This window comes from Mesocricetus auratus, unplaced genomic scaffold (assembly GCF_017639785.1).
Source record: "Mesocricetus auratus isolate SY011 unplaced genomic scaffold, BCM_Maur_2.0 Super-Scaffold_100007, whole genome shotgun sequence".
NCBI classification, from domain to species: Eukaryota; Metazoa; Chordata; class Mammalia; order Rodentia; family Cricetidae; genus Mesocricetus; species Mesocricetus auratus.
In genome coordinates this window covers 94573175-94592053 of record NW_024429191.1, presented here as the reverse complement: position 1 = coordinate 94592053, position 18879 = coordinate 94573175, and the positions used below count along the sequence as shown (strand labels likewise).

Sequence of the window (18879 nt, the reverse complement as noted above, 5' to 3'; positions counted from 1 at the left end):
ACAGAAATTAGGCACCGACTGGGAACATCTGTGGGCCTGGGTGCAATCTGTGACTTCCCATTCAGGGACAGAGGCGCAGAGAGACCCAGCTAGGATTCCTACGTGGCAGTGAACTGTGGAGTGCAGCAAACATACGGGGGCGGGGGGGGGGGGTGCAGGGCGGAGACATGCAAGTGAGCCCACAGGGGACACTCCTGTTACCCCAGCATCTGTTCTGTGCCCAGGCTTCCTGCGCTCTCTCGTTACCCTCCCTCACCGGCCTGCAGGCCCCACAGGTCAGGGGCTTGACTGCTTTGCTGCCTTCCGTGACTCTAGCATGAACACTGCCCGACCCAGAGGCCCTGCAGGGGCTCAACGATGACCGTTTTGTTCACTATGGGCCCATCATGTCCTGACAGCCTTCAGGCATGGTCAACAATCTGTTGTGTCCTCTACACAGATATCACACCCCGGCTGGCACACCTCCTCTCCTCTCGTGGCTAGTATTGGTGCCCTCAAGCCCTGGCCACTGAGACGGCCTGTCTGGCCCTTTACCTCTTCCACAAGTGGGAGCCTGGGTCTTCTTCCCTGGTAAACCAAGAGATCTCTCCATTTGTACCCATGCTCTTCTCTACATGCACATCTCTAGTGACATTTAAATATGTTCAGTTCTGCCTCTGAGTTTTCTTTGTGGGGCTTGGACCCAAGGGCCTTTAGCATATTAGGAGAGGGTTTGCTCACCGAGCCATAGCCTCCAAGTATTTTTCTGTTGACCAGAACTACTCTCCCACAGCTGTGTCTTCAGATAGCTCTGTGCTGTGATCTCACCTGCCATGTGCATACTTTGGTGTCACCCCTGGCACCTGAATCCCTTGCTTCCTGTGCTCTGGAAATGCCAGCAAGACCACCACTGCCACAGCTCTGAGCCCCGTCTTCACTTTCAGCTCCTTTCAGCTCGCCTGCGTCTCACCTGCCACTGTCCCTCTAGGCCACCGTCACCTACTTCCCCATGCACACCCCCACTGACACATCTTTGCTTTCTAGTGAGAGCAACCAGTTTTCAAGCTTTCTTTGAGCTGTTTCCCATTTCTTGGGGCTTCTGGACACAATCCAGATGCCTACTAAAGGCCTCATGTGTCCTGGGGCCTCCTCCAGGCTGCTCATTGCTTTAGGAAGGCCTTCCTGCGGCTGGCTCTTCCCATTTGCTCCCGCGCACCCCCCCCCCCCCCCGAGTGCGAGCAGAGGATGTGAAGAGCGTGTGGCTGTTACTGGTGTCGGGAGGGAGCAAGGCTGCTTTGACTGTGCATCCAGCTCCTCTTCAGCAGTCTGACTGGACAGGACAGTGTTTTAAGCCAACATCTGTACATTTCTTTTTAAAATTACAACTGCTTGTTTTTGAGGGGGTGGAAAACTATGGAGTAACAGTGGAAGCCAGAGAACAACTTGTGAAAATGGGTTCTCTCCTTTTACTATACAGGCCCCAGGGATCACCTCATGTTTTCGAGGCTTAGGGGCAAGTGCCTTTATCCGCTGAGCGGCCTCAAGGCTCACACATGGCGGTCAATCAGCACTCGGCACCTACTCTGAAGGCCTCTCTGCGCCTCTACCTAGGCCGTAAGTGGAAGTGACGCTCTCCCGCACAGTGGGCTGAGGATGACCCTGAGACACTGCTAAGACACCTAGGAGGGAAGGCTTCTTTCTTCCACCCGTCGTTTACGGTCCATTTAAACTTAAGGGAACCCGGAGAGCAGGGTCAGCGGGTAAAGTGGCTGCCAGGCAGACATGAAGATGGCAGCTTAGGCTTGCCGGAAATCCCAGTGCTCAGGAGCTGGAGAAGGAACCCACGGGCAAGCTGTCTAGGTGGACTGGTTGAACTGGTGAGCCTCAGTATGTAAGGAGGAATGGGATTGAAAAAGACACCTAATACCAGCCTCTGACCCTTACAGTGATACAGATGTGCACCTGTCCACTCACATGTCCACGTATGTATGTATGAACATGTGTCTGCACACAAGCACACTAAATACGTACTCCCCAAACTCAACAAAGCTACCTCCCCAACGCCCCAAAGAGCACAGACCAGGAAGGACACTGGGAACAGGCCTCTCCACCTAGAGACACATGTGGATGGCAGTCCTCAGGACAGAATACCTTTACCAAGAAGTAACCACATTTAAGGCTGACCCAAGAAGGGTGTGTGGCACAGTTCACTTATAGAGTGCACTTCTGGGGTGAATGAGCTGCAGTCTCAAAACACGCTACAGACTCAAAGCCAGGAGGCTCTGCACACAGCGTCCTTCAGAGGACACTGAACCCCAGAATCCATAACCACAGGAAATGGCTGTAAGAATGTGGAACGCTGCTGTAGATGGGGAGACAGTCAATTGCTCTAGTTCCGCACTACCGTCTCAAGGACGGAATTTTACGTGCAACTACACAATCAAGGCTGATTCAGGCCCTGGCTGTCTAAGAAGAAAGGCTTGAGGCCAGGAAGGCAGTCTGTGTGGCAAGGTTTCTTGATGCCTCTTCTAGTTCCTCTCTTGTATCAGGGGCCTCAGAACACGGCTGTACCACGAGCCGGCTAGTATTCCCTTCCACACATAGGGAGTGCTGTGGTATATATAGTTCTCACAAACCACTCAGGCTGATTTCAAGCTTAAAGCATGGCACTTTGTACCATGGACCAACATTCCAGACAGAAATCTGAAACTCCTGCTGGTTCTCCAAAGTCCCCCTGCATTGCAGTGCCTAGCTTTAACACGGGCTCCTGTTCTCTTTAAACTACCCAAGCCACCCGTGGCTCTGGCTGAGTTATCCCAGCATCTTCTTTTCCACTTGCACAGAGCAGAAACTCCAAGCACAAGTCTTAGTCTGATTTTGAAATTTGTCTTTCAACTAAAATAAAAATATGAGTTGTATAATGAAGTTTTACAAGCACTTTCATTTTCAGAAGGAACTTTAAAACTATCAGTGAAGACAGAACTGTTAAATCAGGTTCTCTGGACTGACAGACCATCTCAGGAAGTGCCCGAGACAATTTAAGGAGAGCCAGGGCTGAGAACCACTTGTTTTATCTAGTAATAAAGATATCTTGCAAAAGACACACTAAGGCAAGGGGTCCCGGGCTTCTTTCCTCCCAAATCTCACTGTCATGCAAAGGTTGGATTAGGGAACGGGGCAGACCCAGACTGTCTGCACAGTACAGGGCAGGAGAATGAGCTTGTAACTTGATTGTGGTATTAACTAAGACTAAGTAAAGCTTCGTTAACTGGGCAAAGGCCAAAGAAATGCACAAAACCACCACCAAGTGACTTAGGCAGATAGAACACAGCTGCACAGCAGGAAGATTTCAAAGTTGCTCCTATAAAAAAAGGGTGTCAACTGCCCACCACTGACAAAGAACTCAGACAAGCAGAGCACAGCACAAGCTCAAAACAACTTAGCCTGTGGTTTGGAAGGGTGATGAAAAGGGCCAAACTGGCTGGAAACCCTGGCTGTCCTGAGCATACCCAGTGCTTCTTTTCCTTGGAGAGTTACAGAGGATGGTGTTTTGTTGTTCCCTTGAAAACACCTACACTCCACTTGCTACGAGCATCAGTCCAAGGATTCACACACAGACACAGAGTACACACCAGTGGTATGACCAGAGGGCCCCCAGCATACCTGGCCCGAGCAGTGGTGACCGGTTCAGCTGAGTGCCGGCCTGGTGTGAAGGCGGCGTCTCGGCCTGGCGTGTGGTGCTGCTTGAGGGGGGGACCGTGGGGGTGGCAGGGGTTGTGGCACTGCTCTGGATGGCTGGGTTGTTTCTGTCCCACATGTTTACACTTTTACTGTTGTAGGAGCTTGGGTCCCCCCAAGCTGAGGTACCATCATCAATTTCCATTTTGCGTCGAATGGATGGTGGGGAAGGCTCCTCCCAGCCAGTTGCCTCACCGCTGTCCTTCTGCTTGGCTGGCAGTGGCCCCCCGATCCACCCTGTCCCTGTCTGCTTAACAGAAGCAGCTCCTCCCCAGTTACTCACATTGTTGTCTTGGGGCTTGTGAGCCCAGTTCTGCTGGGGACCAGGCTTGAGAGACTCCCCCCAATTTGTACCTGGATTCACCTTAGCATTTGTGCCACTGCCCCAGCCACTGGTCCCAGATCTCGTGGCATCATTCCAACCAGACCCTGACCTGTTCCCATCAGCGTCCCATCCAGATCCATTTTTCTTCCCATCCCCTAGATGTCCAAGGACAGAAGGTGAGTCTGCCCAGTCTCCAGCTCCTGCGCTCCAGGCTGGGTTTGCTCTTTGTCCATCTCCCCAGTTTTGGGATTTGGGTTTCTGAGGCTCACCCCAGGAGGGTGATTTGTCCTCCTGGTTTACGGTCCCACTCCAAGCATGGCCACTCTTGGTGGCAGCAGCACTGTTAACAGCAGTCGAGCTTATCGAGTCCCCCCAGACTCCTGGGCCACTCGGTGCTTTGTGGCTGCTGTCTGCCCAGCTTGTGTTGGCTGGCACGGTGGCAGGGGGTGAGCTGACCCACCCCGATACTGAAGAGGTATTTGTACTGTTCATGATGGACCCATCGCTCTTCCCCCCTGAGTTTGAAGGCTGAGTAGCTGCACTGCCCCAGGCCTCTGTCCCATTGTCATTTTTCCTTTCAGACCTAGGGGACTCTTCAAATTCCCAGGCAGTGTTTTGCTTTACAGGAGTCTGTCCCCAACCAGTATTAGACAGGACTCTTGGGTCAAGATCATTCCGTGGCAACTGGATGTGCCCTTGGTCTAGAACCCCTTTGTCTCTCCTCCTGCCTTCTCCCGTTCCTTCCCTCCCAGTGCCCCCTTCACTGTGATTGCCAGACCCGTCACTGCTCCCCTCACTTGCTGTAGTTCCAGAAGACGTGGCTTTGGCCCATGAGTTCATGTGTTCACTGCCAGGCTGCAAGGCAGGCGTCTGGCTGGCAGCGCTGGGACTCTCCCACCCTGTTGACCCTTTCCCATTCATGTCTCCACTGGAATGCTGGCCCGGGGGCTTCCCCCACTCCCCATTCATACCATTAGAAGAGCTTCGGTTGGGGTGGCCCCAAGCTCCTGAATGGATATTACCAATGCCATTGTTGCCAGTGCCCCTTCCCCAGGCAAGGATGCCAGGGCCCGTAGGAGGTCCCGAGTCCCAGGCACTCCCTCCACTCCCTTCCTTCTGCACAGCACTGCTGGATCCATTCTGTTTAGCACTTAATGCTGAGTTCACAGTGTCTCCATTCCCCTGACTGAACCCAGAGCTGTTATTTCCTGTGGCTGGGTTACCAGGGGACAGTCCCCACACAGAGCTGCCCATTCCTTCCCCACCACGTCCACCGCCTTGAGAGACTGATGGTCCGTTAGCACCAGGAAGGCCTTGCAGGTGGGGCGGGATGATGGCCCCCATGCCAACAGCCATGCCCCAGTTTGGCAGTCCGTTCGTCTGCATTGCATTGATAGGGTTTGGTGAAGAGTTCATGGGGTTAGTGTTATTTGGTCCATCAGTGTTAAGGTTCTGAGGTTGTACGCTGAAAGACACATTCTGAGAAGTGGCCGTCTGTGGTTCTGTGCTCTCTTGTGGTAGCAAGTTTCCCCAGGCACCTAGGGTGCCCACTGGGTTCCCATTCTGGCTGCCCATATTCTGACCTATGGCACTCACTGGACTGCAAATACTGGAAGGGTTGCCTGTGGCCACAGTTCCTTCATGCCCGAGGACAGGCCAGGCAGCTGGGTTGGCATTAGGGTTAAGGTTGAGATTAATGCCCGCATTGGAGTTGGAAGCACCCCAACAATTTTGACTTCTCCCATCTCCAATCATGTTGTCCATTTTTCCATCTCCACCACCAAGGGAACAGTGAGTCAGGCCAGAGCTGGAGCCTGTGGCTACACCCCACACTCTGGCCACACCTCCATTCCCGTTGGTCCCACCTGCCCCAAGGGCACTCTGATTAGAAGGGCTTTGGACGAGTGCACCATTGGTGCCATTATTGCCATTTGTCTTCTTGGGATGTCCTGTGAAGCTGCCCGGGGCACTCCCTGTAGCCATGCTACTGTTCTCTGAGCCACGGGTGGAAGCAGAGTCAGTGTCCGCAGGACATTCTGAGGCACACTCAGTCTCTGGGACTGGGATGGACGGCCACACCTCCTGGTCAGTCCTGTCTATCGTCACTTTATCCCAGCTGCAGTTGGCTTCACTTCTGTAAGGGGGCTGCTGTCCCCAGTGAGAGTTTTCATAATGATCTGCCAATCCACTGTGACCAGGATCTGAAAAAAGATGAAATGAAACTCAAAATTATATTCTCTTCCTACTTGCCAATAAATCAACTAGTTTTGGGGAGAAAACTATTATTTTTTTTTAATCTCAAGTTCTCAATTCTAAATGATGAATGAAAAAAAAAGTCTTAAAGGGACTGTGGGTGTGACTCAGAAAACTTCAACCCACCAACCCTTAAGGCTGTGCATGTTTTCTTACCAGCTATATTGATGACATTATGTTGACTGGACTAAACGAGCAGGAGGTAGCAAACAAAATTCAAGGGTCTTCTAGCTCAGTGACAGTCTTAGGTTCTGGGCATGCAGAGACATTTCTTCTAAGGTGAAGGGTAAGTTATTGCACCTGGCTCCTCCCACCACCAAGAAAGAAGCACAACATTTAGTGGATCTGTTTGGATTCTGGAGACGGTATATTCCCCACTTGGGTGTGTTACTCCAGCCCATAGACCAAGTGACTCGCAAAGCTGCTGGCTTTGTGTGGGGCCGGGAGCAGGAGAGGGCTCTTCCACAGTCCAGGCTGCTGTGCTGGCCGCTCTACCACTTGGACCATGTGATCCAGCAGACCTGGTGGTACCTGAAGTGTCAGTAGCAGATAGGGATGTTGTTTGGTCCTTTGGCAAGTCCCTTTAGGTGAATCACAGAGGAGATGGCTCCACCGTCACTCTAGCCAATGATTTTCCATTTTAAAGAGAGGCCTTGGTCTGATATTGGGCCTTAGAAACCAAACATTTGACAGTGGGCCACCAAGTTACCATGCAATGTGAACTGGGTATGATCTGACCCACCAAGTCATAATGAGGGACGTGCACAGCAGCCATCTGCTACCAAGTGGAAGAGGTGTATGCGTGACTGAGTCTGAGCAGGCCCTGACGGCACCAGCAAGCTGCATGAAGAAGCTGCCCAAACGCCCATGGTTTCTATTGCCATTACAATGCCGTCAAGCATGCGCCTATGGCTTCATGGAGTGTTCCCTATGATGGGTTGACTAAACAATTAGCTGGCTAAGACTGGTTTACTGATGGTTCTGCACACTATAGGAAGGTGGTTATAAACACCAGGTAAATACCACATGACCAACCAGGGCATGCGTGCTCCGGTCATATTTTTTAAGAATGTGTTTCTTAAAAAAAAATGTGTTTATTTCCTCAGTATGTATCTCTCTCTCTCCTCTCTCTCCCTCTCCCTCTCCCCGCCCCTCTGGTTTTTCAAGACAGGGTTTCTCTGTGTAGCCCTGGCTGTCCTGGAACTCACTCTGTAGACCAGGCTGGTCTCAAACTCAACAGAGATCCTCTGCCTCTGCCTCCCGAGTGCTGGGATTAAAGGTGTGTGTGCCAACACCTTCTAGTCCTTTCCTCAATTTCTTTATCTTGTAATGTAACATCAATTAAGAGAGTATCAGTGGCCAGGCGCACGTCTTCAATCCCAGCACTTGGGAGGCAGAGGCAGGTGGATCTCTGGGTTCAAGGCCAGCCTGGTCTATAGAGCCAGTTGCCAGGATAGGCTCCAAAGCTACATAGAGAAACCCTGTCTCAGAAAACAAAACAAAAACAAAAGCAAAAAAAAAAGAAAGAAAAAGAAAAAGAAAAAAAAGAGTATCAGTGATTATCCTAGTAAAGATTTCTAAAAGAATGTTCTGGGGCTGGAGAGATGGCTCAGTGGCTAAGAGCATTGACTGCTACTCCAGAGGGCCCGGGTTCAATTCCCAGCATCCACATGGCAGCTCACAATTTTAACTCCAGTCAGGTGACCTGATACCCTCACACAGACATACATGCAGGCAAAACACCAATGTACACAAAAAAATATTTAAAAAAATAAGAATGTTCTTCAAGGGACATTGCCAAATTCCCTAAAATTTCTAACTCATTTGTGGGCACAGCCTGTGGAAAGGGCATGGAGAAACAAGTCTGCACTCTTTAACTGCTTGCTCTCTCCAGGAAGTCCATCCCTTCACTGGATTGTAGTACACTCCTTTGGAATTCTGGTGTCTACTGAAGATGCTAAGACATCCAGCCTTGTGGACAACTACTGGAGTCTTGAACTTTCCATTGGTAGACAGCCATTGCTTATCTAGTTTCTAATAAATCCTATATAATAATTTTCATTTTGTAAGTTCTGTTCCTCTAGAGAACCCTGATTCACACATTCTCCTAATTCTGATGGAGCTCAAGGAGAGTTAAGGTCCCACGTGAAGAACTGTCAGTCACTAGAAAGAGCATGCTGTGGTTATGTCAACCTTTGAAAACAGAGGGTTTTATTGCCTGACACAAAAGTATTACAACTGGGAGTGCTGGGGCACTCCCAGGACCTTGTCCTCAAGTATGTCCTGTCTCTCTGTCTCTCTGTCTCTCTGTCTGTCTCTCTCTCTCTTTGTCTCTCTCTCTCTGTCTCTGTCTCTCTCTCTGTCTCTCTCTCTCTGTCTCTCTCTCTCTCTCACTCTCTCTCTCATCTGACATGAGGGTGCTGGGAGTCTAACTCAAGTCTCTTAAGCACTGAGCCATCTCTCCCGTCCCACATGGAGCTTCAGAGGGTAAAATCTACCATTCTAATGTGCAGCAGGTCTCAGGGTTGGCAAGTGAGACTCTTCACTTCTTTAAGACCTCACACCCCACCGGGCAGTGGTGGCGCATGCCTTTAATCCCAGCACTCAGGAGGCAGAGGCAGGCAGATCTCTGTGAGTTCGAGGCCATGCTGGACCGACAGCCTCCAAAACAATACAGAGAAATCCTGTCTCGTAAAAACCAAAAAAAAAAAAAAAAAAAAAAAAAAGACCTCACACCCCTACCAGCACTCCCAAGATTCCCACATACATCAGCTTAAGTGAATCTCACAAACAAACCTTGTTCATCTTACCAGAGAAGGGAGAGGTAAGAGGGAGATGGGGTGACTGGCTGAAGTCTGGGGACCTAATTAGTGAGGAACCAAAACACATGCTTCAAAACAAGATTCTCCAGCTATCTACCACATACCCTATTAACCACACAGCTTCCCTTAAAAAAGGAAAGATAAATGAGGTTCAAGTGTAATGCTAAATTCTCTTTTCTCCTTGTGTTTAAGTGGCTTATGTTCTATAAATTGGAGTCTCTATAAAAAATCTAAGCAACCTGTCTTAAGTGATTAAATAAAAAAGGATTAAATGCTAGCAGGAAGGGAGAAGCATCCCTCTTGGTCTTTAAATACCCAAATGTGACCACATGAGGATAACATTTTCTAGGCAAAGTAGTTAATATAGGCCTCCCAAAAGCTGGAGTAGGCAGAGTTTCAGTGAGGCATCAAGTTGATGGGGGAGGTGAGGACAGCCTGCTGAGTGCCTGAGTCGGGGTCCACACCGACAGGGGTTTGCTGTTTATCACCACAGGTCTCTCCACTGAGTCACAAAGCAGTAAGCCACAGACTGTAGAAAGCAGTCCCCGGTGGTTCCAACAGTTGACACTGTGTGTTCCTTATTATTTACTGAGAGCACAGATTCCTTGATACCTAGTTTTTGGGGATAGGGTAAATGTCACAGCTGTCTTCAGCTCTTGAGACCCTCCCTCTCTACAACATATAAATTTTACATTTCATGTAAAAACCTAAGGGTGAAAGTGCTTTGTGTTCCAAATTCCACCAAGGAGCAGAATCTCTCACATCTCACCTGTCACTTGCTACCAGTAAAGCGGACCAGAGTGAAACGCTGCTGTAGACAATGGTGTCCCAGGCTAAGAGGATGGAGAGACAGTAAGGCAGCGATGATGGGAGGTGCGCCTGACTGGAGCCACAGGCAGCAGGGCAGGCAGGGCAGCGCTCCCATGGTCTGTTCTCAACCGCAGCACACACACTCCAGCCGGGGACAGCAGCCACTTCAGGCTCAGAGTCTGCTGGTCTCTCCTGCTTTAGGGTTTGAAGAAACACCTGCAGACAGCCCAGCCCACTCCCAGGAGCTGCCCTCTCCTGCAGAGCAGCCTCTGGCATCCGGGCTCTGGTTGCAACATGACAGCCACTTCGTGTGAGACTGCCGGCTTGCTCCCAGCAGCCCCGCTCAAGGGACCTGCAGGCGCCAGCTTGGAATGGACCTGGAGATGTTTTTGTCACCCCGGAGAAGTAGCCCATCTTACCCCCTCCTAGCATAAGTGGAGGTATCCGTGGACAGGTTCTTTAAGCTTTGATGATCTAATTGTAGCTGACACTAAACCAATCTTCCTTCCTCTTTAAATTCTCTCAAGTGTCAAAAACACTCTACTTCAGGACACAATGACAATTAGCACCAGAGCTACTCCCACGCCTCTTCCGTTTTACTTTTTGTAAGCCAGCCAAAAGCATAGCAGCGTGTTGCCTACTGGCTGAATGCAAATGGACTGGTCCCCATCCACCTTTGTTTCACTCTCCTCCTTGCCCTCCTCTGCACGGGCCCTCAGCACCTGCAGACCAGCACTGTGACAGTCTAGGCAAGGGCCATCTGTACATGGGCATGAGTCCAAGTTCTTAATTACCTTCCCATCTCAATCCAAAAAGGGTCTAAGAAGTAGATACTGTCACATTCTAGTCAGAGCCTCTGTTTATTAATGTGCAAAGTAAACACAAATACAATACACTGTTCTGCCTAAAGGCAGAAGGAAAAAAATGTTTGAAAATTTTTTTAAGAAAAAAGTTCTCACCTAGTGGTGGTGGCCCACGCCTTTAATTCCCAGCACTTGGGAGGCAGAGATAGGCGGATCACTCAGTTAGAGGCCAGCCTGGTCTACAGTGTGAGTTCCAGGGCAGCCAGAGCTGTTACATAAAGAAACTCTGTCTTGAAACCCTCCCTTCCAATGCCCCCAAAAAGAAAAAAGTTCTCTTGTGCTTCAAGCTGGAGTTACCCTGAACCCCTTGTACACCAGAGTCTGAAGAGGAAACAATGTGGCAGGAAGTGCTTTAGAAACACACTGCGTGTGAGCCCCTGTGTGCGCATGTTCATCAGAGCAGACCAGGGCAGGGCAGGCTGCCTTCAGTTGGCTAAACAAACTCTTCTCTCAGCGCCATGAAGGTCAAAGTTCACTTTGTGTCTTGCTCTTCTGTAACAACGTCAAGGCTTCACCCCATCTACACAAAGAACACCTCAACTGTGGCGGGGAAGGAACAGACTCTCAGAGAGCTCACCCTGACCAGGTCGTGGCTTGTGGCCTGTGTCTTCCGTTTTGTAGGCCTGCCTTCTCTGTATCTATCCATGGCTTTAGCTAAGGCTGTAGGGTGGTCTCCCCTCAGTTTCTTCCTGATCCCTTTGCGGGCATTTCTAGGTTTCTGTCACTTGTCACTGGGCACACTTATTTGAAAGCCCAGTTTCCATGAATGAAGACACCCACAAAGTAATATGTAAACTGCATGTTGTAGAATATTATTTGAACATGTGTTTGCTTATGCTGTGGAACATTTGTCTTAATGATGCAAAGTTATATTGCGTTTGTTTAACTCTATGAAGTCGTGATACATTGCCTGTCCAAAACACCTGATTGGTCTAATAAAGAGCTGGACAGCCAATGTCTAGGCAGGAGAAAAGCTAGGCAGAGCTGGCAGGCAGAAAGAATAAATAGGAGAAATCTGGGAAGATGGAGGAGAGAGAAAAGGGGTCACCCAGCCACTCAGCCAGACACAGAGTAAGAAGGAAAGGAAAGACATGCAGAATCAGAGAAAGGTAAAAGTCCAGAGGCAAAAGGTAGACAGGATAATGTAAGAAAAGCTGGAGAGAAACAAGGCCAGTGAAGGCCAGGCACTCCTTATAAAGACCAAGTCTCCATGTGTGCATTTATTCCAGAGCGGGGTGGCGGGCCACCAAGGAGGATAGCCAAAAGAGTAAAAAATGACAACTACAACTGCTTATGACTGTGCAGGCAGAGTTATCTGTGACAGGCCTGATGCTACAAAACACAGCTTTAACTGGGAGGTCATATAAAGTCTGTTTCTATTCTAAACTTCACTAAATTTCATTGCCACATCATATTATTAAACACTACAAATACTCAGATGTAATAATAATAGTTATTATTATTTTGAGACTAAGTTCTACTATGTATCCCTGGCTGGAACTTGACCAGGCTGGCCTTGAACTCACAGAGATCCACCTGTCCCTAACTTTTTTTTTAACTGGGGAATCCCAGTTCCCCCTCCCTCCCTCCTCCCTTCCAGGTCCCCCACTTTCCCCCTCCTCCCATCTGCTCCATGGAGAAGGTAAGGCCTCCCCCAGGAAGTCTACTAAGTCTGTTCCATCATCTCGTTGAGGCACCACCTGCCCCCAACTCTTACAGAGTGCTTGAATTAAAAGCATGGATTACCTTGCCTGGCCAGAACTTATTTTTGCATGCAATTATCAGAAATCTTGGTCATCCTACAAAATGGGATAAATGTTGACACCAGTAAGCTTCTTGTGACAATACACCATCTACAATAAGTCAACACAGAGGGGGATGACAGAACCTGGGATCTGGAGGGGGAAAATGTGTGTTACTGTTCCCTGGACACCTGCAGGCTAACTAGTATGTAAACGGTCCTCAGCCACAGACTGCCTAGGCCTGGCTGGGCATGTAGTTAATGGAAGAATGTTTAGTATGCACAAGGCCATGGGTTTCATTCCCAGGACTGACCATCATGACATATACGACAGAGGTCATAACTGCCATGATCAAAAAGGCCATGGTCAAGTCCCTCTGGCTCTGACACATGCACTTGCCTGTCAGTTTCAGTGCTGTGGAGCAGAGGGTGCCCACTGAGCAGGAGCCTGCAGGAAGCAAACACTCCCGCATGTGTAGCAGCCAGCTCCAGGTATTACTGAGCACTTACATGTGGACAAAGCCTGCCACTGGCCCTCAACAGAGCAAGCCTGCACCTATTCACATGCTCTCCAGGCTTACAAGCTGTCTGTGGTGGTTTCTGAGTCTGGAGAGGACTGAAGGAACTAGTACTTATCATTTATACCAACAACTGGTAAAGAGCACCAGTAAATAGTATGACTATCATTAGCCTAACAGGGAATAAGACGTTAAACTTTGAGAAGAAACGGGAAGCAGACAGAGCAGGGGAGAAAAGAAGGGATTAAGTTTTGATGCAAGCAGAGAACTTATTATGCCTCTGGCATACACTGGAATGTGCTAACAGACCTGACCGAGGCTTGGCTTTAGTTTGTCATTTGAACCATGAAAAAGAGAAGCTCCTACTCACAGTATGTTACATACAAGTCCCAGAGGCGAGAAAGCATGACTGCACTATGTGAGACCGAGAGTTTAAAAACCGCTTCCTAGCTGCTTCGGAGATGGGTCTACACTCACTATCCACCCCAGTCACAGCAGTGCTGCCCATGGCTGTCACTGGCATTTGCTGACACCTGTCACAGGCAAGGTGGTGCACAGTGTGAAACTGAAACCATCTGCCAGCAGGAAGGAGGGACCTCTTCACCTGACAGGAGTCCCAAGTGCCAGGAGTGTAAGTGGCATGGCAGCTGTGGTCTGGGAGAGCTGGCCTGACTGACTATGCCATAAGCGCTCGCCTACAATTCTTGTGGTTAGTCTACAACACCATGTCATCTAGCAATGCCTCCCGTGGACAACTCAACTCCTGTGGAATAGAATTTGAGTTAGAAAGGAAAGGGGACTTGAGTCATGGAGACCAGAGCCCCCGTCAGATGAGGTGGCAGCACCAGGGCTTCTCGGTCTCGACCCACAATGTAGATGTTCCATTCTAAGTCAGTTATCCAAGAGGAAGCTCTGACACTCTACAGCCTATTTTCAACACTAATAAATAAGTGACTCAGGGCACAGTGCAGAGTTACACACTGCAGACTGACTGGCATGTTACAGCTCCACAAGGAGCGATGCACACAAGCGACAGGAAGCCCTGAGCAGACAGACGGTGAAAGGGTGAGCCTTTGCGTGGAGCTCTGTGAGTGGTCAGGACAGAAAGCAGGCCATGGAGAGGACAAGCGCTGACCAGACATCGCTGTGGTGGCAGGAAAACTGAGTCTGTACATTAGGAACATGGCAGGAATCTGAGTGGGCTGCTGAGTCAGCAAGGCAGTAGGAGACCCGGCTGGCAGCACTGCAGGGTGTACTGGGGAAAGGCGGACTGTGAAATGAGCCAGTTTCTCACTTAAACTCGTTATACGGATTGATTCAATTTTCAGACATACTCTTCTTCTATAAAATGAGTTATATACTAAATACACGCACACACACACACAGCGTGACTACACAAATGTCTATATATGCACCCCACCCAGATTGTGTGTATGTATGAATCGATATAGCTACACATTTTTCCAAAACAAGGGTCTCACTATGCTGTCTAGGCTAGCCTCAAACTCTAGGACACAAAAGCTGCTCTGGCCTCAGACTGAGCAGTGGAGACCACAGGCACATGGAAGGATAGCCTCAGCACTGGGGAGCAGTATAGTCACCAAGCCTCCTAAGTAGCCAGGCCCCTGCCATCCCTAAGCCTAGGAAGGAAAACAGCCCCATTCTTCACCCTGCTTACCTGCTTGGAGTTTGCTGGGATGTTGCTGTGTCCCAGCCCCAGGGAGGGGAGGAGGGCTTGCTCCTGCAGGCCCAGCAGCCTGTGCTGGGCTCACACTGGTCAGAGGCCCTGTAGGCAGTGGCTGGCCTCTCTTTAACAGCTGCTTCTGCTCTTGCTGGCGAAAGCGTGGAGGCACCTCCCGAGGCAGGTAACGGGGTGCAGCTGGCTGCTGGCCACAGGCAGATGCACGCTTGCCATTGCTGCTGCCAGAGACAGTGCTGGTGGAAGTACTGGTACTGGTACCGGCAGGTTGGGGCTGGCTTGAACAGGTCTTAGAAAGTTCTGGCACTGAAAAGACCCAAAGGAAAAAAATGGCCCAGAGCTTTAGTAACCTCTAAATAAAATAAAATAAAACTCAAATTAACAAATAAAGCTCCCAAGGACGCACTGTTCTTGTTTAGTGCATACGTGAGCCTCACACCTGTGTGATGGAGTACGAGCATCCACATCAATGAGAGTGAGCACTATGGGCTCAGAGGTGGCATTTAAGGAGGTCATACCTGCAACACTGCTGTGCTCTGCTGCACACTTGCTGACAAGGATGCAGGTGGCCTGCTTTACCAACACTAACAAGCATGATAGTAAGAAAGACATTTTGTGTCAGGTGCAAAAGATCTGTCCCTCACACGCAGACCCACCTCCAACTTGAATGTGAACAATCATCCAGAGTATATGGATGGAAAGCGTACACCTGCTTAATTTGTGAATGTCTTTCCTTTTGCATCTGAATAAAAGCTTTGGACAAATGAGTTAAGAAACAATTCCAGGTATAGTGCTGGAGAGATGGCTCAGCCGTTAAAGGCTAGGCTCACAACCGAAAATACACGAGTTCCGTTCCCAGCACCATGGGTGTCTCTCCAGCCACAAAATGAAGAAAGAAAGAAGGAAAGAAAGACAGAAAGGAAGAAAGAAAGAAAGAAAGAGGAGAAATAAAAAAAGCAATTCCAGTATCTTTTTTATGTGCTGAAATAGTTTGTCTCTATCTATCTATGTGCAGCATGTGCATGCCTGGTGGCCACGGAGGCCAGAAGAGGGCGTCAGAGCCCCTGGAACAGGAGTTACAGATGGCTGTGTACTGCTATGTGGGTGCTGGGAACGGAATCTGGGTCCTTTAGAAGAGCAGCCAATGTGCTTAACTGTTGAGACGTCTCTTCAGTCGTTTCATATACCTCTCTTAAGTAGAAGTCAGTCTTCTGAGTTACAACTACCGTAAGACAACACAGGGATCTATAAGCTAGTTTTCCTTTACTTTTACCAGCAGCTTCAGTTAGCCTGAGTTTTGGTATTGCTGGCATGGACTCTGTTGTACATTAGGTAACCACTACACTGTCAGCGCCCCCAGGGCCTTTCCCATCTTTCTGCTACTTGTGCCTATCAAGAAAGCCACTGAGCCTGGTGGTGGTGGAGTACACTTTTAATCCCAGCACTTGGGGAGGCAGAGGCAGGATCTCTGTGAGTTCGTGACTAGCCTGGTTTACAAAGCGAGTTCCAGGACAGGGTCCTACAGAGAAACCCTGTCTCAAAAAACCAAACAAACAAAAAAGACTGAACTCACTCTCTCTCTCTCTCTCCCTCCCTCCCTCCCTCCCTCGTATGCACTGTTCTACTTGGATGCCAGAAGAGGGCACTGGATCTCATTACAGATGATTGTGAGCCACCATGTGGTTGCTGGGCTGAACTCTCTCTTTATAGTGATTTAGACTAAAGAAGACTCTCAGAGTGACTTTTTTTCTTTCTTTTTGGTTTTTTTGAGACAGGGGTTCTCTGTGTAGCCCTGGCTGTCCTCAAACCCAGAGATCATGAGATTAAAGGCATGCGCCACCATGCCCGGCTTCAGGGTGCTCTTTCTAGAGCAAGTTCCTGCCCTCGGTGCTTCCTGCCAATCCTTTGTTCCTGTGTCAACAATCCATCCAAAGGCCATTCACTTCCAAGCTTCTAATGTGTCACCACTCTGCCGTAGCCTCTCATTCCCAGAGGACAAATGTGATTTTAGTCTGCAGGAAAAGTAAAAAGCAATCAGGCAAAAACTCCGCAAGTCTGTGCCACTGCAGAAATACAACCGACACACGGTTCTCTGTGTGACACGTGCTCTGACTCATCTAAGACTAAGACTGTAGTCTCTCACCGTGTGACACATTTCTCAAATGCTCTCATCACGGAGAGGCACTGTTTGACATTTTCTTCTTTAGTGGCATGTGCATACCCTTTGGGATTCAGGGCCAGTGGTTGGGAAAGGAGAAGCAAGATGGATACCCGGAATTTCCCACAACTCTCCAGAGCAGAATAAAACCTAAAGTTTGGGTCTTAGATTAACCTGTTTTACAGACATTAGCAACATCTATATTGTAAATATATACTGCTTTAATAGGCAGATACTATTCTTTCAAAAGAAAAGAACTTAACCGTCCCTCATGTTCCCATGGAGAGTGGGAATGCACACTTCTTCAACAGCTTCCATGACCCCTTCTCCCTGGTCCCCAGTTCTTGCAGCTCCCTTCCAATTTCTCTCCTCCTCTGTGAAGTCAGATACCTTACAGTGTCTGCGTGAGCTCCCTCTTCCTACTCCTTCCTTCTCATCCCTCCCTGTCCCCTCCTCTTTTGTGACGTGTTTTGTTTGTTCATGGAGGCCACACTGTGCAAGATGACAATGACTTCCTGGTGCTGAAGCCCAGTGTCACATTCTCCGAGTCTGTTCTCATTCCCAGTCTTGAGGACAAAACCCTCTCCTGTGGTCACCAGTGACAGCCACTCTTGTCTGCCTGAGATTCTGCCTTCCTACTCTCCCGCCACAAAGATGACTTAACTAAGCCCATGGCAGCACAGCCACTCAGTCAGAACTGGAAGCTACACCTTCAACTGCCAGTCCAGGACTCTTCTACTATATACTATTGCTAGTTTAAAAAAAAACAAAAAACAAAAACAAAAGACCAAAGGAGCCAGGAAAATGCCTCATCAGATAAAGGCATTTGCCACATAAACCTGGCAGCAGGAAAGAACTGGTCCTACAAAACTCCAAGCTCCACATGTGACCGTCCGTGGCAGGCACACCCGCTGCACTCTGTGCAGCATCCACTAACTAACGACTAGACCAGAGGATGCACTCAGGACTGCGTTTTGTCACTGTAAAGCCCATCACAGGACAGGGACTCACATTAAGTAAGCGAAGCTCTGCAACTGCCACTTTACTTTCAGTCTGAGGCTCCACATCTAAGACCGTCAGTCCTCCTGTGCCCAAGTGTGTCTGGTAGACAGCCATGGAGCCTCCCTTCCCCTTGATAACTGCTACCAAGGGGGACACAGACTGCAGAAACTAAGAAGAATGCTGCTCACAGTTCTGAAGAATGGGAGGAAGAAACCAAAGAATGCATGAGAGAGACTAGCCGTCTCTCCCAAGTTCAACAGTTACCATCCAGCCCCTCACAGGACAAATTGGCTGTGTACTGACAGGAACAGAAACCATTTGTACTATTGGACTACAAACACACACAAGTCCTCCAGGAAAGGACTGCAGCCATGCATCCCCGTGTCTCCTGCACATTACTTCAAAGCATATGATTATGAATAAATATGAACACACACACACACCACCATATCCTTTGCCGGGAAGAGTTCATCATCATAGAATGGAAAAGGGAGGTGACACTTTTACTGGAGAAAGCACAGGAAATGCCACGTTCCACAGGCATCAGCTCCTCTCCAGAGACAGATCCTTCTCTCCATCCCAGCAGTGAGCTCCAGGCACAAGAGAGCCACCCTCACCAGGCTAGTCAGGAGGGAGTGTCCATCCCTCCCACTCCCTGGATCTTTCACACCCACAGACCCCTGGACTGCCCACCCCACTCACACAGCCTCCTCTCTGAAGCCCAGATACAGTCCCAGTGCTGCTCCAGGCCTGAGTCTGGTCAGATCTTCAGCTGTCAGCTGGACAGGGTCACTTGGAAGTCATTTATTTCCCTTCCAAATGAAGGCATCCAAGAGTGGCGCAACAAGTCCCTGGGGGTGAGCCAAGAGTCTCTTTCTACAGGAGAGCACTGAGCTACAAGCCATGGCTTCTTAAACTGGGAAGTAAAAATTGTGACCACACGTGGTACTGAGTGCTACAGGATGCAAGGG

At 49.4% G+C, this 18879-nt stretch overlaps 1 protein-coding gene across 3 annotated transcripts in view; it reads right to left on the bottom strand.

Moving 5' to 3' along the window:
• Tnrc6c (trinucleotide repeat containing adaptor 6C) overlaps positions 1–18879 on the bottom strand; it is a 108572-nt gene that overhangs the window by 42157 nt on the left and 47536 nt on the right. For 2 of the 3 annotated variants that reach the window (XM_040750112.1, XM_013113278.3), the window contains 2 exons: positions 14728–15054; positions 3643–6243 (listed from right to left, as the gene is read on the bottom strand). In XM_040750112.1, coding sequence (XP_040606046.1) covers positions 3643–6243; positions 14728–15054 — 2928 coding nt within the window. Of the gene's footprint in view, positions 1–3642; positions 6244–6451; positions 6600–14727; positions 15055–18879 lie in introns of those variants that run through there. The other variant, XM_040750113.1, reaches the window with a different exon arrangement.